Source organism: Thalassophryne amazonica, chromosome 17 (genome assembly GCF_902500255.1).
Source record: "Thalassophryne amazonica chromosome 17, fThaAma1.1, whole genome shotgun sequence".
Classification (NCBI taxonomy): Eukaryota; Metazoa; Chordata; class Actinopteri; order Batrachoidiformes; family Batrachoididae; genus Thalassophryne; species Thalassophryne amazonica.
Genome location: NC_047119.1, coordinates 12,525,504 through 12,549,837, shown reverse-complemented (window position 1 = coordinate 12,549,837; position 24,334 = coordinate 12,525,504). Strand labels below are relative to the sequence as shown.

Here is a 24,334-nt window from a genome sequence, read left to right as displayed (position 1 = left end):
AAAGCGCCTTGGGGCAACTGTTTGTTGTGATTTGGCGCTATATAAAAAATTGATTGATTGATTGATTGATTGAATGCCACATTGAATATGAACACTAAGAGCCTTGAATATACACTCATCAGTGTAACATCTACTTTTCTGCACAGACATGTTTTTTCATGCTTTTGTCTCTATTCCTCTCTTTGATTCTCTCTGCTAGAATTAATTTTACTTCACAGTTAGACAGCTTCACAAATCCATCCGAGAGACAATCACAGTTTAATGGTGAATTAGTATGGAAGCAAATCTGTGCCATCAGAGTTTGAACAAAAATGTTTAAGGTTTAAATTTTTTAGCATCACAACTTCAACCAAAAAATAAATAAATAAATAAATAAAAATTAAAAAAAAAAAATCTACCTAAAAAAAAACATTCAACCTCAACAAAATCGAAAAGCAGGGAGAAGCAATCGATCCCTGTCTCAATCATCCAATGTTTATGGAAGTAAATCTGTGACTTTGGATGATTGAGACAGGGATTGATTGCTTCTCCCTGCTTTTCTATTTTTCTGAGGTTGATTTTTTTTTTTTTTTTTTTTTTTTGAGGTTGAATTTTTTTTTTTTTTTTTTTTTTTTAGGTTGACGTTTTTGAGGCTGAATATTTTGATGCTAAACAAATTCAGCCTTAGAAATTCAACTTCAAACTTTGATTTTGATGCTAAAATATTCCACCTTAAAAATTCAAATTCACACTCTGATGGCACAGATTTACTTCCATAAATTAGGCTAAGCTTTACTTGCCAGAATTATTTGTATCCTGTTTCTCATCTTTGATTTTTTTTTCCCTCTTACTTTTTTCCACTGACTATGTGGCCTCATTATAGACAGCAAAAAATAGAAGAAATAAAGTTATCTTATATTTCTAAGGCACAAACCATTCTCAGTGCTCCCTGGGGGGAAGTGAACCCCTATGAGTGATGCCCCAGAGCAAGCAGATCAAACACCTCCCCTTCAGCTCTTCGTCTTATTTTTTTCTCACTTATCTCTATTTTGGTTACTTTCTTTCATGTTGGGAATAGTGGCTTAAGTGGCTCTGTTGGAGTTCTCTGGTGGGCTTTCAAATGAAGCCCGTGTGAGCTTGGGAAATAAAGTGCTTTGTTCAGAGGCTATGACTCCCATAACGCCCCCTGCTGCTCGCTCTCTGATCTGTGTAGTGTTGGATGACGAAGGGAACATAACGAGACAGGCAAAACAAAGTATACAAGATGGGTGGGGAAAGAGGTCAAGAGAAAATAGTGGGGATGGGATGAGTCATGCAATTTGCCCGGTTGGTGCATTTAAATTCCATTTCCTTTCATTCTGCCTTATTGGAGAAGTTTAGACACCCTAAAATGAACATTACATCTTGATTTATTCAGAATAGAGAGGAAAGATGATGAGACAAGAAATGCATGGACCCACAACTCCACCATGTGGACATCCTGAACAAAACCCAAAGCTCCAAGGAGGGCACCCATGATTTCCATCAGCAGCCTCATCGTAGTGATGCAAGTCATGAGCAAGATACCGCAAAAAACTTCAATGATCAAAAACTGTGAGGCTTTTTTTAACCACGTGGTGCTGTTTGCCTTCAGGAGGTGGTTTTAGTCACCTATATATTTTTGTAAGCAGTGACGGCAAGGCACACAGCTGAGGATTTAGTAAGTGTAGATTTATATTATGGTATAATTCTGAAGCACAGATTGTAACAGTGTGTGTGTATATATATATATATATATATATACACATAAAATGTACAGACACACACGCTTGTCTTAAAATTCCAATGTAAATGAATAATTGAAAGGGTTAAACACTGCTATAGCAACAGTGTGGAAGCCATTATTAATAGGGAGGGGTGTTATTTCAAAAATTTTTAAAATCTATAAAATTTTGCATGGAATATGGAAATATACATGGAATAAACCATAACAGTATAATTTTTGGGTCATTTGGTTCCAAAAACCCATATGGACGGAGCATTTGAAAATTTCAAGTAACGCGTGTGTCGTATATGTGCTGTTGACGAAGTAAACGACTCTGTTGCTTATAATTAGTTCATTGTGGCCTTGTCATTCTTTACATGTGGTGATTATACTCAACTGATGTTCCTGAAATGAAAATTACATAGATTTGGTTTGTTACATTTGATCGTAACATATGTACTGAAATTAGGTTTTTTTGTCAATTAGTCTTAAAAACCACCAGATAGGCTTATTGTTACTATAGAAGTTGAATATAAGTCTCTAGGTGCAGCGGTTCTCAAGATATGACATTTTCATTGATATTTTTGGCAATTTTTTAACCCGATATCTTCACTGGCTCCGTCCATATGGGTTTTTGGAACCAAATGACCCAAAAATTATACTGTTATGGTTTATTCCAGTATATTTCCATATTATATGCAAAAGTTTATAGATTTCAAAAATGTTTGAAATAACACCCCTCCGTATTATTGTAGCCCAAACTGTATCACTACGACATATTTCACATAACACAGAGGTATTTTTAGGAATTTATGTTGGAAAACTACAAGGCAGTGGTGGTGCCCAAGTGGTTAATGCACTTGGTTTCAGTGTGGAACGTTCCCAGTTTGAATCCCATCCCTGCCACATTTCTCCATGTTATGTGGAGTTGCGTCAGGAAGGGCATCCGGCGTAAAACTTGTGCCAGTTCAACATGCAGATCCACGTTGGATTTGCTTGGGCGACCACAAGTGCAAAACAAGGGAGCAGCCGAAGGGGCTTACTATTTTGGAAAACTACAAAATAAATAGAAACGAATCATGTACCAAGTAGGAACAATAAAAGCCTTTTTATTAGGATTTCTGTTTTAAATTGACTCAAAATGCAGACAGCAACCACAGAGCAGATGAAATAGTTAGTGAGTTTATTTTACCCAAATAAAGATGAAGTCCAAAAACAGGGAACAGTCCAAATGGGAGAAAGCCCTTGAGATATATGGAGAACAACATGGACATGAACTAAGCACACAAGAATATTCCAGCAACATAGCAAGTACAATGACCAGTTCAAATAGTGACATGAAAGAAGGAGATGAGCGACATCTGTAAGGGACATCTGGTGACAGGACCATGCCTACAAACCCACACAAGGACAAATCAGACAGACTGAACACATTAAACTACACAGGAACTACAATGAGTACAACTGAAAATAAGCCATCAATAACCACTTAACATAAAAAACAGTGTAATCGAAACTAAAGCAGAACTCAAAAATGGTTAAAGTACGAAATTCTTTACCCTAAGAACCACTACATCTGACATATATGACACAGGACAGGTATAACTGATATCTTATTTCCAAATCAACATTCACAGTGCAGCACTCATAATGTGAAATTACAAAGCAAATAGCTGTTTTTCAATCGTGGTATTGCTACAACAGGCCTGAATATCAGAAGAAATTAAGAAGGGCCTTCTTTCATTGCCGACACAATGATTTTTTTTCCTCCACATTTATCCCATCCTAGCTGCAGTTAGACAAAATCCAACCACCTGAAACAGTGAGAAGCTACAGTCGGGCTCCTGGTGACCAACTCCAGATGTAGAGATGTGCCTTGGTCAAGGGCAGAGAAAGGAGGAAACCCTAATAACCATGTTTTCTGCAACTTATGGTTATGTTCCTTCCACCCCCACCCCAAATGCAGAGATGTTTAAATTCTTTCTTTTGTAGAGCCAAAAAAATAATCTGTAAAAGGAGCCATGGGCAAAAAAAAAAAAAACATGTTCATCTTGTGGGAATTACGTACAGACAATTAGATTACAATTAACATTGTTTTCTGAATAAATAAACATGAATATCTAAAATAATACTTTTAAATAACATAAAAACCCTACTGTTTAGCCTGCTTGACAGTAATTTATGAATTCCCAAGGGGCTTGTAAATTGCCATGGCAAGGTAAAACAAACGAGTGGGAACCAGATGTGATCTGCATAAACAAGTCTGCACATAAACACAAAGTAAGGAAGAAGAAGCTTATGCAACAGTGTGTACGTGTATATTTGTGTGTTTGAATGGAAATGGGGTGAAATAATGACAAAATAATATTTTATTTCTTTGGTTCACCTGCCAAAAGAAAATAGTTTGTGACATTTTCTCCCATGGTGGAAGTCTCACAGAATGGAGGGGGTCTACCAACACAACATGCTGCTTTCAAGGTTTCCAGGCAGTCTGCTGGTGCCGGATGATGATGACAAATCAGTATATTCAACATCCCCACATGGGCAAATTCAAATCGGTGGACTTTACACAACATTTGCAACCCTCCACCTTTTGCATTAAGCATGCATTTAGGTTTTGAATGTGTCCATCTACACTTCTTATTCTGCAGTTTATTTTCAGAAATAGAATAGAATAGAATGCCATTTGTCATGATACAAATGTACAATGAGATTGGAGAGAGCATCTCCTTTTTTCAGTGCAGACGGATAAAGTGAAAAAAGTATAAATAGTTATAAGTATAAAATCCTACAGGACACTGCAATGAAAATCTCTATATACAAATGTAAGATAAGAATATAAGACTATAAGATGATTATATTGCACAAAATGAATAAATATTGAGGAAGTATTTAAAGCAGAGCAGCAGCAGCAGTGACAGTGATACATATATCGCACGTTGTACCTTATATTGATGGCTGGGATCGGTACATGTGAGAGTTCAGGGTGGTGATGGCTCCTGGAAAGAAACTGTTTTTTAGTCTGTTTCTCCTTGCTTTGATGCACCTGTAGTGCCTGCCAGAGGGCAACAGGTCAAACAGCTGGGAGCCAGAATGTGAACTGTCCTTGATGGTGTTCTGAGCTCTGCTGAGGTACCGGGTGGTGTAGATGTCCATCAGGGAGTGGAGAAGGCAGCCAACAAACCTCTGTGCTGCTTTGACTATCCTATGAAGCCTCGCTCTGTCTGCCTCAATGCAGCTTCCTTACCATGTGGAAACACAATAAGTCAGCAGGCTCTCAATGGATGAGCAGTAGGTTGTTCTATCTGAGGACTCTCAGGAAGTGTAGATGCTGCTGGACCTTCTTAATGACTTCTGAGATGCTGTCTGTCTAGGAGAAGTCATTGGAGAACTTGAATGTGTGTGGATTCTCTCCACACACTCGTCATTGATGTAGGAGGAAGGCAGGTCAGATCTGTTCCTCCTGAAGTCCATGATGATCTCCTGTGTTTTTTTGGTGTTCAGTGCCAGATTGTTGTCTGAACACCAGATCATTAGCTTCTGGGTCTCGTCTCTGTCGACTGCCTCATCTCCCTTTGAGATCAGTCCAACCGGACCACCCAGAGGGAGCTCACACAAACACGGAGACAACATGCAAACTCCACACAGAAAAGCCACAGGTGGGAATCAATCCCATGACCTTCTTGCTGTGAGGCAACCATGCTCACCACTAAGACACTATGCTGCCATGATCATAATGACAAATGGATCAAAGAAAATTCTTGGTTGCTCTTTTTATAACTATTTTTATCTTTTTTTATCCTCGTATAAACAGTATATTCACACTCACCGGACAAAAGCAAAAGTCCCGATGTTTTTGTCTGGTTTTCCATGTAATAAACACAGTATATACCAGATTTTGTATAACGTATTTTAGCTCACATCGGGCAAAATATCGTAATGTATTTCCATTAAAAACCTCTCACATATACTGGACAGAGCAGTCTGGACATGTCCAGTAAAAGAGGTACAAAATGAAGTTCAGTGGTACCATATTTCCATGATTAAAAGACCGGCCATTTGATTTTTTCAAACCGTGCTCAGACACGGGACCTAACAAGGCAGGGCGCAATTCAAGACCAGTGATTATTAACAAAATACTGCTTGTTGCCTGCACTGTAATATGGTGTTAGGTTTTACACATATGCCTGGGTGTTACGAAACAAACCTCTTTAGATCAGAGCTCTCTGCTTTGCTGTGAACCCTTCCTGTGATGTGCACCTGCTAAATAACTGAGACAACAAAAGGCTGTGATTTGTCAGTTTTAAGTTTTCACTCCTTCCTCTCCTCATTACATTTCGATCATGGATCAAATATGTTTGGTAGAAAAGTCCGCAAATATGACCAACTTCACAACACAGAGTTGAAAACATCATTGCATGGCCATGGAGTTACGGAACTGGAGAAGCATAAATCAGGCTTTAGGATTTTAAGGTACCAATCTGCAGCTGACTTCGAAAAAAGATTGACTCGACTAAATGTAATCCATTTTAATGCACATAATGTCCGGTGCTTATTTATGGCAGGAGTTTATTTTTCAGATGAACTTTTGACCAGGCATTAAATGAGGCAGGTCCCAATTCAAGGTCATAACTAACTAATCTAATTAACTAATTAATTAAGTAATATGTTACATACATATAAGTCCATTTTTATATATATATATATATATATATATATATAGGCACATTGTTATGTTTTGTCTCCTTGCCCCTTTCTGGATGTTGAACAGAGTGCTTTGTTGTGTGTTGGGTGGCTCTGAATGTGTGTGTCACCATCACAAACACTCTCTGAGGACGTCCTGCAGAATGAAGTTGCTCTGAAAGCCGATTATGACCCCAGCCGGAGGCAGGGCAGCAGAGGTGAACCGACAATTTGATTGGTCGCTGGTGTGTCAGGGAATGTCAAACCACCAATTGAAGTGCGCAGAGATTTATCACCGACTTTGACCTGCGGTCTGTGTCAACACCATGCTTTTCTTCTGCACAGGTAATGACTTTTCACAGTGTTTCCTTTTTTCTTTCCTTCTCTCTCTCACAGACCAGTTTTAAAAAGTCCTTAATTACCGGTGAGAGTAGATCAACCCAGTTTGTTTGTGACACCACCGCAGCGTGCGTGTGAGTAACATCTGTTGTGACTGACAGGATGGAATGGATGATTCAGCGCTGCTACAAAGACAGTGTCCTCATCTTTGGCTGTCGGTCTGTGCTGCTGCTCTCGTGTTTGGTAAGGATAGATTTCAGCTAACTCTGGAAAAACCTAGTTCTGTACAAGGAAAGGAATATAAGGTAGTATTTTGGTATTATTATTATTATTATTATTATTATTATTATTATTATTAATATCATTATTTGGTTAAAAAATCTTATTTTGCACACAGAATCAATCAAAATTTCATAAACCCTTGACAAAAGAATGTTTGATATCAAGTATTTAATTTCATCCATTATTATTGTAAACAGAATTATTCTGCATACAAACAAAGGTCTGTCTGTCAATTTGTTGCAACTCCTCCGATAAGCCAGTTGATAAAAGTCAATGAAACCATACAGTGTTGGCACACATATGAAGATGCACATAACGGAAAATAATTCTGGACTGATGCCTTCAAGCTAATTGGACTTTGTTGTCTAATTTTCCAGAAGGTGCATAAGACATGCAAGCCTAAATTTGATCAGTTTTCTTCTGTTAAATCCTTCTGTGTGTCACTCCACTGTGAAGCTGTGTTGCAACAATAGCCTGCATCTATAGCGGACAGACCCTACATGACATGACCTGTGATATTTTCTGTTGAGACCTAAAAGAACCCTCTTGAAGCCCAATAATTGCTGCCCTCAGCTGCTGTGTTGGCAGCATTTACTCTGACTCTGTCAGGAATAATCCGTATTTGGTTAAAGTGGTAGAGCATAGGGGACACTATGCATGACCTGGGTGGAATAAATGAAGCCTAAACACACATTCATCTTTTGAGTCCAAACCCAAGCTAAGCTAACAGGCTAACCTCGGTTTGGGTGTTTATTAAATCATAGAGATTTGGGGACTGAGCAGTGGTTCTCTTAATGGTTTGCATTGATGTGGGTATTAAAAATTATGACCCACTCATGTCCTCAGTAGTCGTGGATAAACTAACATTGTCAAGCTACTGATAACTGAAGCTAACAGTGCAAATGCCATGACACACTATAACTTCACTTGAAGGAAATACTGGTGCACAAATGTCTTAGATAATCTATGAAGAGATTTAAACACAAAACAAAAAATAAAATCCTTAAATAAAACAGACATGGTCCTCCACAACAGCTAGCAAGTGACAATTTGATGCTCCGAAGCGCTCGGTTGTGCAACATCACACGAGCTGCTTGGGTGCAACATTTTGACAGTGCATATTTTTTTCCAGAGATATTATTATTATTATTATTATTATTAGTTGCTGTTTTTATATATATATAATATTATATTATGTGTGTATGTATGTATGTATGTTATATTAGTTGTTAATGATTTAAGTGCTTATATGCTTGCCGTGATGCTCCTGTTTAAAGGTCAGAGAGATTATTTCTGCCTATTTATCTCAGACAAACTGTGACAAATAATAAAGAGGCTAAAAATGCCATATGTCTGGGCAGTCACATAAGGTAGCTAATTTGATGAGAATATTACCCAAGAATATTAGCCAAATACTCCCAGAATCTTGCACTGGAATTGTTTGTTGGCCTTTATCTGATCTGAGTGCTTGAATAATGTGCATCAAGCAATGCATAACCAGAATGATGTTTAAAGTATATTTCCACATTTATTTAGCCTATTTAAGAGTTTACGCAGGTATTCTAATGTCAACCTAAAGTTGATTTTTTTTTTTTTTTTTTTTTTTTTTTTGTTTCTTCAATATGATGATGAGAGAAAACTGAGTGCTGGTTGTGAGACAGCTCACGTTTGTTATTTTATTTTATTTTATTTTATTTTTCATTTATTTATTTTTATTTTCTGCAGCAAAAAGGACAAGTTGCCTTGACCTATGAAGAAAGATTAATGATAGATAAGAAAACATTTGAATAATCTTGCTGACTGAAACTGATTCTGATTCAAGTAATTTTCTTGAAGGAGGTTAAAAAAAAGCAACTCTATGCATCACCTTCAGAGGAGAAGAGGAGGTTATACTGTATCATGAACCTGGTCTGTTAATCTACTTGGTTGCATAATAATTCAAAAAGTACTGGATGGATGGATTTTAATTAAATATTATGGAGAGATGGAGCTTGGGTCAAGGACATGCTGATTAAATTCACTGAGGATCTGCGTGGTGTGTAAACCAGTGACAGCAAGGAAAGGTTCATGAATGTGGATTTTGCAGACAATGCTGTAATATTTGCGTAATCAATGGATGCACTGATTTCAGCACCTGAGAAGATGCTTTGAGGAATTGAAATATCTTGGTTGACATTTGTCATGGGTCAAGACAAAGATCCAGGCTATCAATGACTTCCTATTACAATGCCTCGTTTCCACATGTTCCTGTTAGTTTCCATTAAAGTACAACAATTTCCTTACTTTCTGTTACTTTTTTGTATTGTCTCAATTCTAAATTCTGTTGACACGATTGAGACGTTTTGAGCATGACCCAGAAAAAGTTCTTGAATGTGTGAAATTCTGACTCGCTGCATACAATGTTGTGAATTGTTGGTTTCTCAGAATGCAGAAGACTGAGAACCACGTCCTACTTTTTCTGGGTTGGGCTCAAAACTCCTCAATTGCCCCTTGTATGATAAATTTAAAAAAGAAATTAGGTACATTCCTCTGTGACATGGTGACGTGCATCAAAAAAAAAAAAAAAAAAAAAAAAGGCTGTGCAGGAAGCATGTAAATTTCAATAATTTTACATCTTAGTTGACCTAATTGCAAACTACTTGTATGCATTTGTACATTTTGCCAGGCTATGTGACATTAGCATTTTTTTTTTTTGTCAATGCAGTAAATTTCAGTCAAATTTAATAAGCAGCAATTTAATAATGGTTTAATTCTTTTTCCGCCATTTGACATTTTGTTCTGTTGATGCAAACTGCAGTCAGGCACTGAAATATAAGTAACCCCTTAAGCAATGAGCAAGCAGATGTTGCTTCAAAGAAGGGAGCACTCACAGTTTCAAGGTTGCAAAGAGTACCTTTTTGTCTCTCTTGACAGCAAATTGGTGTGAATCCTGAAAAAAAAAAAAAAAATCTCTTTTCTTTGTAACTATGGTGCAGTAGTTACATGTAATCTGTTGCTCCCTATGTTTGTTGATTTACGTATACTTCATTTGGGGAGCTGTAAAAGTGGCGTCATTGTGTTTAGAGTACAACAGCTCCTTTCAGTCACATTTTCTAGGAGATGACATCACTTTATTGTTGGAAACCATGTCCCCACATCCTGAAATTTTGTTCTTCCTTTTTTTGCACGCACACCCTACCCACCCCTATAAGCTCTTTCTCCTGCTTGTGTCCATGTATCCTGGCTTGATGTCCATTGGGATTCAACTTCATTCAGCGTTCACCGGGAGCTACATATCAGGACACCACTCTGTCCTTCTCATCAACAGCCAGGACGAACAGACAGCAAAAGACATCGGCAGGTACACCTCACTGGAAAAGAGTCTTTGTTTGTTGTGGTTGGGTAATGTGATTGAGCATGGTTGCTAGAAATCTGAGACTTGTTATTTGCAAATTATGTAAGCTGGACTCTTCTGTCTCAAACAGAGGCATAAGTTTGTGAAGACATGAACTTGGAGATTGGCGTGTTTGCATCCCACTCCTTTGTTGGCATTTTAGCTGCATGTAAATGAGCTTAATCTATTTACCCCATGTCAAACCCATGTGCAGTTGGCAGATATGTGAATTGCCTCCCTGGGAGCTCCAATTAACCCTTTCATGCATTAGTAGTCACTACAGTGGACAGCTATTCAAAAGCTGTTCTCTTGTATATGCATGGGTTTTGTTGTTATAATTGCATATCATCAGCAAACATAGTGAACGCTTGCGCACCATCCCATACATTGCCACCTAATGGCATGTCATGGTAAGTGCATTATTTTTTTTTATGCAAAACCAAGATGGCCGACAGGAAGCCAGAAATGCTGAATGCTCAAGGAATATCTTGCAAGTCTTTCTATAGCAGGACACCCCTACAGGTAAAAAAAAAAAAAAAAAAATGCTAGCATCAGATAACATCTAAGGATTAATATAATTGCTAAAATTTGCAGATGTTTATTTTGTATTGGGAAAAGTTTGCAATTAATGACATGTCCATTAAATTGGACGCCATGCATCACAGGCTATATTTCAACTGCAGTACATGTGCTTACCCTAACTTTGCTGTCCTTGATAAACCTGGTCTGATGTTAAATCTTTGGGGATAAATCATTTGGTGTTTGTTATTATGATGTAAATTAATGTTCATAGTTTTCACACACTATATCATATCTGTTACTGTTTTATTAAATACAAATTTCTGTGGTTCAAAGATCAAACGCATGGTGTCCAGCTGAGTGGACATGTTCGTAACTCCAGGAAAAATAGGTACACAAGAAAAATTTCAATTGCACAGTTAATTTCATGCCTAAAGAGAAATAAAAACACCTTGGAAAAAACATCTTGAATGAGGTTCTCATAATTCATGCATGAAAGGGGCATTTCTGAGATGGAAATAAACAATAATGGTCGCTACTTGCTAAGCTGTAGCAGGAAGGAAAGTGTGCTATCCTTTCCAGATTTACTATATAGATTTCCTGTGGAAATAACCTAATGGAGGCCTCACTCTAGTGCTATGATTGATACACAGTTTGTCTAATTTTCCTCCCTCTCTCTCTCCTACTATCCCAACTTTTTTTTGTTGTTGTTGTTCCAGGGAAATCATGGAGATGAGGTTGGCCGCCAGTATTAATATTCTGTCCAGGACATCCTCAATGTAAATCATATTTGGCCTTTATCTTGACATAACTGTCTGTGCAGTTAGCACACATTAGCTAAGAGTAAGCTAGCCGAGATGCCTTTCACGTACGCAGGGACACATCTACATAATAAATCCACACTTCTTTTTCTCTCTACATCGCACACAATTCACAGAGGAAACCGCAAGTGGGGTGAAGAGGGCAGCACCGGAATGCTTGTATCAGCTTTCACAATCACCAAAAACAGAGAGCCGGTTAGCCTTTACACGAGCGACGTGTTTAAGTGCAAAGATTAACATTCTCTGTTAATGTGTAACCACAATGGAACAGAATGCAAAGCCTGTGGGAATTGAACTGAAATGGAAATGTGATGGAGACTGTGTTAACTAAACAGCTGTGTGGCCTCTGAATTGCAGCTGTGGTTGTATTAGTTTAGTTTAAAGTGTAGAGGTGCAGATCCTTATTATACAGCCAGGCCTGTGACATAGTGTTTGTAATTTTGGGGGATAGCAAAAATATTGCATTAACCATTTAGGAAATAGAACTGTTTTTATGCACAGTTCTTCCATTTGCAGAGGCCATCAATAAATAGACAAGCTGAACAAGCTGACACTTTTGTGATGCAGAATTGAGCTAAAGTTTGCACGCATATACTTTGACATACAGGGAGTGACACAGGCTATTGAGAACTTTAGTTCTAGTAGTTTTTGTTAATGTGAGAGACACTTTTGTGATGTGGAATTGAGCCAAACCTGGCACACATATACTTTGACACACAGGGAGTGACATAGGCTATTGAGCACCTGAGTAGTAGTAGTTGCAGTAGTGGTTGTTAACAGGAGAGACACTTTTATGATGCAGAATTGGGCCAAAGTTTGCACACATATACTTCGACATACAGGGAGTGACATAGGCTATTGAGAACTTTAGTCGTAGTATTAGTTAATGGGAGAGAGACTTTCGTGCTGCGGAACTGAGCCAGACTTTGCACACATATACTTTGACAAATGGGGAGTGACATAGGCTATTGAGCAGCTTAGTAGTAGTAGTTGCAGTAGTTTTTGTTAATGGGAGAGACACTTTTGTGATGCAGAATTGAGTCAAACTTTGCACACATATACTTTGACACACAGGGAGTGACATAGGCTATTGAGAACCTTAGTAGTAGTAGTTGCAGTAGTGTTTATTAATGGGAGAAACACTTTTGTGATGCAGAACTGAGCCAAAGTTTGCATGCATATACTTCAACATACAGGGAGTGACATAGGCTATTGAACACCTTAGTAGTAGTAGTTGCAGTAGTGGTTGTTAATGGGAAAGACACTTTTGTGATGCAGAACTGAGCCAAACTTTGCACACATATACTTTGACACACAGGGAGTGACATAGGCTATTGAACACCTTAGTAGTAGTAGTTGCAGTAGTAGTTGTTAATGGGAAAGACACTTTTGTGATGCAGAATTGAGCCAAACTTTGCACACATATACTTTGACACACAAGGAGTGACATGGGCTATTGAGCACCTTAGTAGTAGTAGTTGCAGTAGTGGTTGTTAATGGGAAAGACACTTTTGTGATGCAGAATTGAGCCAAACTTTGCAAACATATACTTTGACACACAAGGAGTGACATAGGCTATTGAACACCTTAGTAGTAGTAGTTGCAGTAGTGGTTGTTAATGGGAAAGACACTTTTGTGATGCAGAACTGAGCCAAACTTTGCACACATATACTTTGACACACAGGGAGTGACATAGGCTATTGAACACCTTAGTAGTAGTAGTTGCAGTAGTGGTTGTTAATGGGAAAGACACTTTTGTGATGCAGAATTGAGCCAAACTTTGCACACATATACTTTGACACACAAGGAGTGACATGGGCTATTGAGAACTTTAGTTCTAATAGTAGTAGTTGATGGGAGAGACACTTTTGTGATGCAGAATTGAGCCAAACTTTGCACACATATACTTTGACACACAAGGAGTGACATTGGCTGTTGAGCACCTTAGTAGTAGTAGTTGCAGTAGTGGTTGTTATTGGGAGATACACTTTTATAATGCAGAATTGAGCCAAACTTTGCACACATATACTTTGACACACAGGGAGTGACATAGGCTGTTGAGCACCTTAGTAGTAGTAGTTGCAGTAGTGGTTGTTAATGGGAGAGACACTTTTATGATGCAGAATTGAGCCAAAGTTTGCACACATATACTTTGACACACAGGGAGTGACATAGGCTGTTGAGCACCTTAGTAGTAGTAGTTGCAGTAGTGGTTGTTAATGGGAGAGACACTTTTATGATGCAGAATTGAGCCAAAGTTTGCACACATATACTTTGACATACAGGGAGTGACATAGGCTATTGAGAACCTTAGTAGTAGTAGTTGCAGTAGTGTTTATTAATGGGAGAAACACTTTTGTGATGCAGAACTGAGCCAAAGTTTGCATGCATATACTTCAACATACAGGGAGTGACATAGGCTATTGAACACCTTAGTAGTAGTATTAGTTGCAGTAGTGGTTCTTAATGGGAAAGACACTTTTGTGATGCAGAACTGAGCCAAACTTTGCACACATATACTTTGACACACAGGGAGTGACATAGGCTATTGAGAACTTTAGTTGTAATAGTAGTAGTTGATGGGAGAGACACTTTGTGCCGTGGAACTGAGCCAAACTTGGCACACATATACTTTGACATATGGGGAGTGACATAGGCTATTGAACACTCTAGTAGCAGTACAAGTACCAATTAAGGGTAGAGGCACTTTTGTGCTGCATCATGATTGGCAAGATTACTAAAAGTTTGGTGTCATAGTTTTATTTTCTCTTCTTATTCCTTTGCACTTTTTACCTCTTAATTTTTGCAAGTACCAACAGCAGTAGTTTAGTAGTAGTAGTAGTAGTAGTAACAGCTGTCTCTTCTTAAGGCAACTGTATTTGTGCTTTAACAGTTCTCTGGAATCTGGGATAGGTGGGATGTTATAACGCTGTTGTTGAAGTTGTAGTTTTTATTTGTCTTTGAATCAAACCTACACTGGGGCGAGTAATTGGCTAGTATAAACTAAAATGTTTCAATTCTTTTTGTTGGATTTTAATTTTGCTCATTTGCAAGCTACTATTTTGGATGTTCTATTTTTTTTTTTTTTTTTTTTTGAGATGCAACTGTATGTATGTTGAAAATGCTTACATTCATTTGGTAGACACTTTTGCTTTCATACCAACCATATCTAGGGTCTGCAGAGATTGCCCAACTGTGTTTGTGTCTCTCACCTTAAATGGAAAGGGTTTGCTGGCTGCTCCCCTTCTTTCCTGTTCAACCACTAAGGGGTTTCCATCTCTCCATTACTCTTCCCCACATTCTGGAGACGTGTGACAGATAGGATGGGAATTGAAATAGGACAGGAACTCTGTGACATGTCACAGAACCTGGAAACACTTTTCAGGTCATAATTTTGCTGGTAGTTGCAGAGGTTTACATGCACAGTAAACGGTAGACACTTAAAAAAAAAATCACAATATGAACCTTTAAATGATGCAGGGAGCGATCTGACATAATCACCAACAGTGGAAATAATAGATGTACAAGGATTTATTTGGTTGTAAAATCTGTAAACTGTTTTACGATACTATACTATAAAATAAAGCTGTATAATATACAAACATATTGTTCTTTGTATAATTCTCACATCTTGTGGTTTTGGTTCTTCAGGTACTATTGGAAAGGAGAAATCCAGGATGCAGCTGAAATTCTGATGGTACATTTATTGACTAAAGACGTCTTTTGTAATGACCAACCAACAGCATTCCTGTGTTGAACTATACAAGCAGTTAAGGTCAGATATCCTTAATGCTGTAGCTCATCAAGACAAAGTCATCAAAGGTCCGGCAAGTTGTCGATTATGTGAGGTAAGAACTCATACTTTTATTCTTTCTTTTAAAAAGGAAAGTAACATTGCTTTATCAGTGTAGACCCTGTTTTGCTCTTGTTGTTTTAAAACCTCAATTCACTACAAAGTTTGACATACTTTACGGCACGGGGGCTTAGTGGTTAGCACTGTTGCCACACAGCAAGAAAGTCATGGTATTGATTCCCGGTCTTTTTGTGTGGAGTTTGCATATTCTCCCCGTGTCTGTGTGGGTTTCCTCCCACAATCAAAAATATGCTTATTTAGGGTCTGCTACTTCGTTCTTATTTGTCGTTCATCATACACTGATGAAACATTGTCTCATCTCATCACATAGCATAAGACAATCAGTCTCACAGTCCAAATGGCTCACCTCATCAATCTTATCTGTGCTCTTCCTCTTCCATGGCATTCTTCAATCAAATACTAAGACAATTATAATGGTAAATACATTTGACAGAGCACTGACATTAACTTTTATAATACATCCCAATATGTATGCTTACATCAAATGTCAATTTGGACAATAATGCCTGAAAAAAACATATTTTTGTTGAACAAAATTAAGTTGAGAATGGGCCCCATATTCTACCTAGTACAAAGAAGCACACAGTACGGTGTACATGCCATTGCTAGTTTCCAACCAACAGCATTGTCACTTTCACACCCAGCACCCACTCTTTCTTATTTGCCATCATTTGTGTTCAGATTACTTGGAGATAGTAAAGTGGTGATGTTCATGCTCCAAATGCACTTGTGCTCTGCAATTTAGACTGTGTACCATAGGGTCCAAATAGGGTCCAAAGTGTGAACCTAGTGAAATTAAGTTTTATAGCGATAAACACTCAAGAGAAAGCTCATGTTACCAGGGGCATTGATTATAGTATTATTCTGATATCACGAAAATGATCAAATGATGTTTGTGTGACTCTATTCAAGGACTGTACATCCCTACGCGGTCCCAGAGGTCCTCAGCTTCCCCGTGGAAGATGGCAATCTGGCCTACATGAAGTGGATGGATGAAGCCATTCCTGAAGACTGATGTACTCTGATGACGGCAACAAAACAACATCTCACTGTGAAATACAGCAGAACAAACAAATGGAGCCATTTGTAAAAAGCCTTGGACTGGGGCTTCAGAAAAAAACTCTGCTGAACAATAGTTCAGTACATGACTTTTACACTATGTGTTGCTCTGACCTTTCTGGAGTACACAATGTGCTGAACATGAGGTTCTTGTACTTTCAGAGAATAATGAACTGCAGTATTGTTGCAGAATAGTTTATTTTATTTTAATTTTAGCAAGGAACTAGTTTAATGTCTGTTTGACACAACATAATGAAATGTTTGAAAAAAATTCCACAAAATACTTTTTTTTTGATAGTTCTGCTTTAAAAAAAAGACACCTCATATGTTCAGTCAAAATACAATACTGTAGAAAACTATTTTGGAAGCTGTGAAACATAAGATACTTAATCTTTAATATTTATAAATTAGTGACTGCATTTCACATGCAAGTTATACAAAAATAAATTAAGACACCTGTAATCAGGATATAAATCTTGATTTTAATGTGCCTAAACTCTCTCTCTCTCTCTCTCCCATATATATATATATATATATATATATATATATATATATATATATATATATATATATATATATATATATATATATATATATATATATATATATATATATATACACACATCTTAATATGAAAGGATGCACCTGGGTCACAAGAAACAGTGGTCAATCATGTGTTCCACTATTTTTGCTTGCTTATACATTTTTTTTTTAAATGGTGTCAGAGTCTATATTTTTAAAGCATATATTACTGTAAATACCAAGAAATAAAAGATGAAAATCAAAACTTTATTATAATATTCATCTTTTGATCTCAAAGTCAAATGTCTTTTGTGTATTACAGTAAGATTTTAAATCTAGACAATCATAAATGATTGATGTCTGTACACTATACACACTTAATCCATTCATGAACAGGCACATGTACTCGGTGAGTGTGTGGGCCTAGGTATGGGCGAGACACGACAACAAATGTATGACCATTGTATGAGTATTAGATTTTGATAACCTTGAAAAGATGTTTACTAAAAGGTTGTGGATTGTAATGTGTAAGGTACAACATTATGTTAGGCACTTACCCATCGCTTAATTTGTCTGTAGAGAGGGGTGTAGGCATTTATAAGAATTGCTTCAGCCTACTCCTTTTGGGCATCATGTATACATCTATTGTACCTAATGTCTGATTACAATCATGTAAATCTGTTGCTCAAATTAAAAAAAAGATGAACTGAACTGAACTGAAAATGACTGTGTACTGTTCAGTGTTTTACAATCCTCTTCTAGAATTTGTGTTATGAGGCCAGTGTACTATCTAATCATTGATTATATTCATAACAACAGAAACCTGCTGTACTGCCTCGGGCTGGAGCAAAATGCACAAACGATTCCCCCGTAACACATGTAACCACTTTGTGCAAGCGCAAAAAAAATAAGGCAATAGACTTTCACTTTGCTTTGAACGAACCTTTTTTTCCTTTTGTAGTTGCACATGACTTTTCACTTTGATGTCTTCAGCAGCTGGTCAGGGTGACTGTCAATGAGTATGATTGAGTAACATCTCTCAAAGAGCCAAACACAGGCTAAAGTAAATAACAAAAATCAATTGTCAATGAACGCATGAGCAGTGCAGGTCACCTTACTTACTTTGGTGTGGTTTGCCAAAAATGAATCCATCATATCACTTAGAGGCATAAGTAGCAAGTCAAACTTGTTAACCTGACAGTCTAAAATACATAAAAAAAAACAAAAAAAAAAAACTACAGTAGCAGATCTGTGGTTGTACAGAACTTCTTGCCCGAACTGAAAAATGTGCACTCAACCTCCGATGTGCTAGAAGTGTTTGCAGCACGTGCCCTTAACAAAGAACTTTCAGACAAGGTTCAATTTGGTGTTTTATCTGCACAGCTGAAATCATGAAAATCAGGACATTAGTGAAAATAAATTCCAGAAATTCTACACATATTTGCTTTGGATGACTGACATACCCAAACATAAACATGTGCCATGAATACAGTAAAGGTACTTTAGATGCATTATGGCATACATGGCAGTATGTGCATGTGCAGGTATACACATGCAAATATGAGTCTTTATCGGTCATATGGCCCAATATCACATTGTATGGTTATAAAAAATAAAATAAAATTAGTCTTCTGCAATTTGATGAAAGGTTCACTAGAGGGTGGTGTTTCATTACACAAAAATAATGCTGTCCATGTTGGCTGGTGGTTTTGTCATACAGTGAGTCAAGCTGGATCCGAAACTGTAGTATGCTATTTGAACTACACTCAACAAAAATATAAACGCAACACTTTTGGTTTTGTTCCCATTTTGTATGAGATGAACTCAAAGATCTAAAACTTTCTCCACATACACAATATCACCATTTCCCTCAAATATTGTTCACAAACCAGTCTAAATCTGTGATAGTGAGCACTTCTCCTTTGCTGAGATAATCCATCCCACCTCACAGGTGTGCCATATCAAGATGCTGATTAGACACCATGATTAGTGCACAGGTGTGCCTTAGACTGCCCACAATAAAAGGCCACTCTGAAAGGTGCAGTTTTATCACACAGCACAATGCCACAGATGTCGCAAGATTTGAGGGAGCGTGCAATTGGCATGCTGACAGCAGGAATGTCAACCAGAGCTGTTGCTCGTGTATTGAATGTTCATTTCTCTACCATAAGCCGTCTCCAAAGGCGTTTCAGAGAATTTGGCAGTACATCCAACCAGCCTCACAACCGCAGACCACGTGTAACCACACCAGCCCAGGACCTCCACATCCAGCATGTTCACCTCCAAGATCATCTGAGACCAGCCACTCGGACAGCTGCTGAAACAGTCGGTTTGCATAACCAAAGAATTTCTGCACAAACTGTCAGAAACCGTCTCAGGGAAGCTCATCTGCATGCTCGTCGTCCTCATCGGGGTCTCGACCTGACTCCAGTTCGTCGTCGTAACCAACTTGAGTGGGCAAATGCTCAGATTCGCTGGCATTTGGCATGTTGGAGAGGTGTTCTCTTCACGGATGAATCCCGGATCACACTGTTCAGGGCAGATGGCAGACAATGTGTCTGACATGTGCCAGAAGATGTGCAAGAGAAAATCAGGCATAGTTTTTATTCGGTGCTTATCTGAGGTCCCAGCAGTGTTACAACTTGGTGTAAGACCCACCCCTGAGTATAAAAGCCCCTACAATACCTATTTGTCTTTTTTTTTCTTTTTTTTTTTTTACAGTGGCTGGGTTTTGGTACATCGAGTGTAGGAATTAATAATGGATATTGCAACGTCTTATTTTTAATAGACCAAAGGCATTTGAACATTTGGCTGTGTTTCACCGGTGTGCATTATTCCTGCATTGTTTCATAATGTCCATGTAGAAAATTGCAGAATTAATTAAGATTACTGCTGTCACACTAACCTAAGCAAAACTTTTACAACAAATAGAGATTTGATCATGTTTTTGGTAATTTCATTGAACAATTCTTTGATTTACAAAATTAACTCTTTTGCAATGAGTTTTTGTTTTTTTGTTTTTTCAGGTTCCATTGGACGATGTGATAAAAACATTTTTGAATCACTGATGTGCAGTTATGTCCATGCACAGTATTAAGTATGTATATTGACAGTGTTTTTTATTGTGATAGCCCAATAAGGTTAGTCCTCTCCACTTGCCCAACTGGTGCAACCTTACTGATGTAGAGATGGCCTCTCCAACAATGTAGAGGTCCAGAAGGGCTAAATTCTGAAGTATTTAGTTGCTGTGTTGTCCTGAGGGCACTTGTGATCCAAAGGCATGTCATTCTTTGAACATGACTCAGCATAACCCTCTTAGCTCCATGCTCCACTCTGATCCACCAAACTATAGCAGCATAACTTAGCATGGGTCTGAAGTGTAGATCGATCTCATTACAGTGGGACCAACTCCCCATCTTTGTCCGACAATATGACAGCACTGTTGTAAACTGAGAGTTGCGTTATGGCATTTCTCAGTTATGTCTCTTCCAGTTAAGTTTGTAATCTAAACAGACGCTCCATCCATTCCTCTCTCACGAGAGAGGAATGGATGGAGTGTGAGATCGACAGACGGATCGGTGCAGCATCTGCACTGATGCAGTTGCTGTATTGGACCGTCGTGGTGAAGAGAGCTGAGCAGAGGGGCAAAGCTCTTGATTTACCGATCGATCTACGTTACGACCCTTACCTATAGTCATGAGATTTGGCTCATGACTGAAAGAACAAGATCGTGAGTGCAAGCGGCTGAGATGAGTTTCCTCTGCAGGGTGGCTGGGCGCTCCCTTAGAGATAGGGTGAGGAGCTCAGCTCAGGTGTTCCAGGCACGTCCTATCGGGAGGAGGCCCTGGGGAAGGCCCAGGACACGCTGGAGGGACTACGTCTCGCAGGTGGCTTGGGAACACCTCGGGGGTTCCCCCGGAGGAGCTGGGGGAGGTGTGTGTGGATTGAGAGGTCTTGGGCTGCTGCCCCCGTGACCTGACCTCGGATGAAGCGGAAGAAAATGGATGGATGGATGGATGGATGGATCTAAACAGATACCAAGGAACTAAACCAACTCAGATAGTCTTAGCTCGATGCCTGTGAAAAGGACCATAACTGTTTTGTGAATTGTTGGATGCACACCACTTCTCTCCTGAGGACATTCTGCATGAGATCTGAAATAGCCCTCAAACAGAATCCCTCAATAAAGATAGCTAAATCATCTGCTTACCCTTGGGTGTACAGTAACCAACAAAGAGGAGAGATAACCTTTTCTTGAGGATGCCTGTGATTCACTGCCATTGTCACTGTACTGTCTGCAAGTGAAGTTATTGCCCTTCTACACAGCCCGACAACCGGCCCAGCTATGAATTGGGCCAGATACTGGCCTCCATTTTGGAGTGAGAATTCCCACTCATAAATGACCAATTGGAGAGCACAGCTGGAATTCCCTCTCCCAAACGACCAGGGGGAAAGCAGCTCTAACGCCACATCAACATGAGTCTGATACATGGGCAGACGCCAGCATGTCGGCCGCCAACCAATCACAGGCTAGGAGAGAGAGGCCAGTATCTGGCCCAATTCAGGGCCAGTTGTTGGGCTACCTTCTACATTGAAGCATGGCAACAATTCATCTGGTGACAGTGCTGTTCACATGTTTGGACTGCAGAGCTACTTTGTTCCCTGAATATCAAGAAAACAACCTAATTTGTGCTGTCGGCGATATAGAGAAATCTCAATTCTCATAACAAGATCATGCAGGGCAGTCTCTGTGGAGAGCCCTGCTTGATATGCATGTTGTCTTACACTGAGTGGTGAACGTTTAAGGACACCATCTCTGAGATATCTATCAAATAGTCTCTCCAAACCTTTCAAAAGGAATGAGGTGAGACTGATAGATCTAAATGCTTTAGCTTCTTTCTAAGGTTTGCGACGGTTTGCTCGGCTTGGGTAGAAAAATCACTCTGGGTAGTCTCCATGATTTGGGAACATAGCCATTAGTCAGACATGCCTGATATATCTTAGTTATAGTATTGATGAGCACATCCAAGCCCTTTTGTAGAAGAGCAGGGGAAATCCTATCAATGCCACTAATTTTGTATGGGCCAGATAAATTGATTGCCCATTCAACTCTAGTTTCATTAACTATCCTACCCACTATAGTCCAGTCTTCCACAGTGAGGACAGATGGAGGCTCATCCACTGGATGCTTCTCAGCAGCCCCAGGGAAGTGTACCTGGAGCAGATTCTTTAGGACTTGGGTGTTCGGACCAGGGATGAATACAGAACTCTCTTGAGTATTGGAAGGTCTTGAACTCTCTTAGCTAAGAAGGCATGTCCCTCCCACTCAGGAACTGCCAAAACAGTTCTCATGACCCAGTCCAGTGAGGACTCATTACAAGAAGCATAATGCCTCAGGCACTCTGTTGCTGTTTTACATCAATTTATAAACTTAAAGTTAGTGACATTGTTAAAGCCCCTTTCACACCGGGGTGTCCCCAGTTGCTCCCGGTTGCGCCGTGCATCTTTATGACGACGCAGCGTGGAAGCAACTCAGTGCTGAGACGATGCAGCTCGGCGCCACAACAGTGCGAGGGGCGCAAATGAGGAAGCAAGTCGGGCGCCGAAAATTAAACCTGTTTAATTTTTTTGGTGTCCTGTGCTCGACGCAGAAAGGAAGTGGTTCCAGCGCAAGTCGGGGCAAAGAGGCGTAACCCGGAGCAAAAAGGCGTAACTCGGGGCAAAAAGGCGTTACTCGGCGTGACTCGGAAGCCAATTTATGATTCCTGCTGTGTTCCATTGTTCCCGCAGTATAAATGACGCAGGATTGTTTTTATCCCGTGTACTTAATGCAGTAAAAACTACATGCTGAAAAAAAAACAGAAAAAAAATGCTGATTGCAGCTCAGCTCCTTCTCTGTGTGGAGCTGTCTGGTGAAGAGAGGCACTGTGAGGCAGCAGCAGCTTCTTCTCTCACAAATGTGTTTAAATAAAATCCATAAAAGTCCTCCTCCCAGACTGAATGCCAGAAATATCCAGTAAAAAGTCATCTCTAGTCAAAAGACATCTCTAGTCCACTCATGGACATTTGTTCACGCGCGCACATGTGAACAATTAAAATAAAAAAAAAGAAAGTCTGGCTGCAGGCATTAGTTCCTTGTTCTCTGCTCAAACTCTCATATCACAGTTAAAAAAAGAACAAAAAAGGACATGAGTCCTGAGACAGGACATGTCAACATCAAGTAGAACTCCAGACATCTCCACATTTGCTTAAGGACGGTTCACGCGCTCATCTCGCGGTCAAAGGAGGAAAGATAAACTATAACAGAACTCAGAGCGCAGCCCTACATCTCTGCAAAAGAACAAATATACAGTAAAGTAGAAGAGAAGTCAGAGTGCACAGTCTGTCTGCAGCCAAACTGTGCACTCTGACTTCTCTCTGCAGAGAACCTGCAGGCTGCGTTCTCACCTCCTCTCTGCCCCCTGCTGTGTGCACCTGATGCAGATATTCCTGCATCGTCATGACACCACAGGAAGCAAGTGAGAGCAGCCCCAGTGTGAAAGGGGCTTAAGGAAAACAAAACCAAGGCTTATGTTAGTGCTCGAGGTACTCGGTCTTGCTTAACGGGACGCACGTAAGCAGGCATGCATAATTGCATTGCTTTGGAAACACAATGCCGTCCTGATTGCTTGTAGATGCAATAACGTTGTGTCACTCAAACTGTGTATTGGCCACAGATTTGCAAACAATTCTCCAATCACATGAGGTGAGCGCCAACTGTGCCGACTGAATTGTTTTTTTGTTGTTGTTGTTGTTTTTTTGCATTCTGCGTTGCAAGGTTACACAACACTTCACGCTGAGGCAACACTGTGAAAGATTACAATGATGAGCAACTGATTGGGGCTGCACTTCGTCAACCTCTACCTCTTGAAATCCATCCCTCCTTATGTCCCACCAGCCTCCTGATCTACCTCATAAAATAAAGGTCTATCTGTCATGTGCAAGAGTCACCCCCCCGCTCCCCCCCCCCAAAAAAAAACAAAAAACAGACAAACTGAGTGAGACTGAGAGCAGTGGGAAGAATAGTAAAGATGCTCGTTGCTTACCTGCTACCCTTCTGCTTCTTAGTCTCCAATGCACCCCCCTGCCCTCCTTCGAGG

At 39.3% G+C, this 24,334-nt stretch overlaps 1 protein-coding gene across 1 annotated transcript; it reads left to right on the top strand.

The window, feature by feature from the left end:
* Window positions 1–6,690: 6,690 nt before the first annotated feature.
* Window positions 6,691–16,909, top strand: zgc:63972 (protein CutA homolog). Its single transcript, XM_034192300.1, has 7 exons — window positions 6,691–6,751; window positions 6,907–6,988; window positions 10,219–10,367; window positions 11,639–11,698; window positions 15,392–15,437; window positions 15,539–15,588; window positions 16,527–16,909. Exons 2-7 carry the CDS (start codon window positions 6,908–6,910, stop codon window positions 16,627–16,629), a joined length of 489 nt encoding a protein of 162 aa, XP_034048191.1. The 5' UTR covers window positions 6,691–6,751; window position 6,907; the 3' UTR covers window positions 16,630–16,909.
* The last annotated feature ends 7,425 nt before the right edge of the window (window positions 16,910–24,334 follow it).

Coding starts and splice junctions, on each gene's coding strand:
- zgc:63972 (XM_034192300.1), top strand. CDS start 6,908: ATGGAATGGATGATTCAGCGCTGCTACAAAGACAGTGTCCTCATCTTT. Junction 6,989..10,218: donor TGCTGCTGCTCTCGTGTTTG/GTAAGGATAGAT, acceptor CACCCCTATAAG/CTCTTTCTCCTGCTTGTGTC. Junction 11,699..15,391: donor CTGTCCAGGACATCCTCAAT/GTAAATCATATT, acceptor TTGGTTCTTCAG/GTACTATTGGAAAGGAGAAA.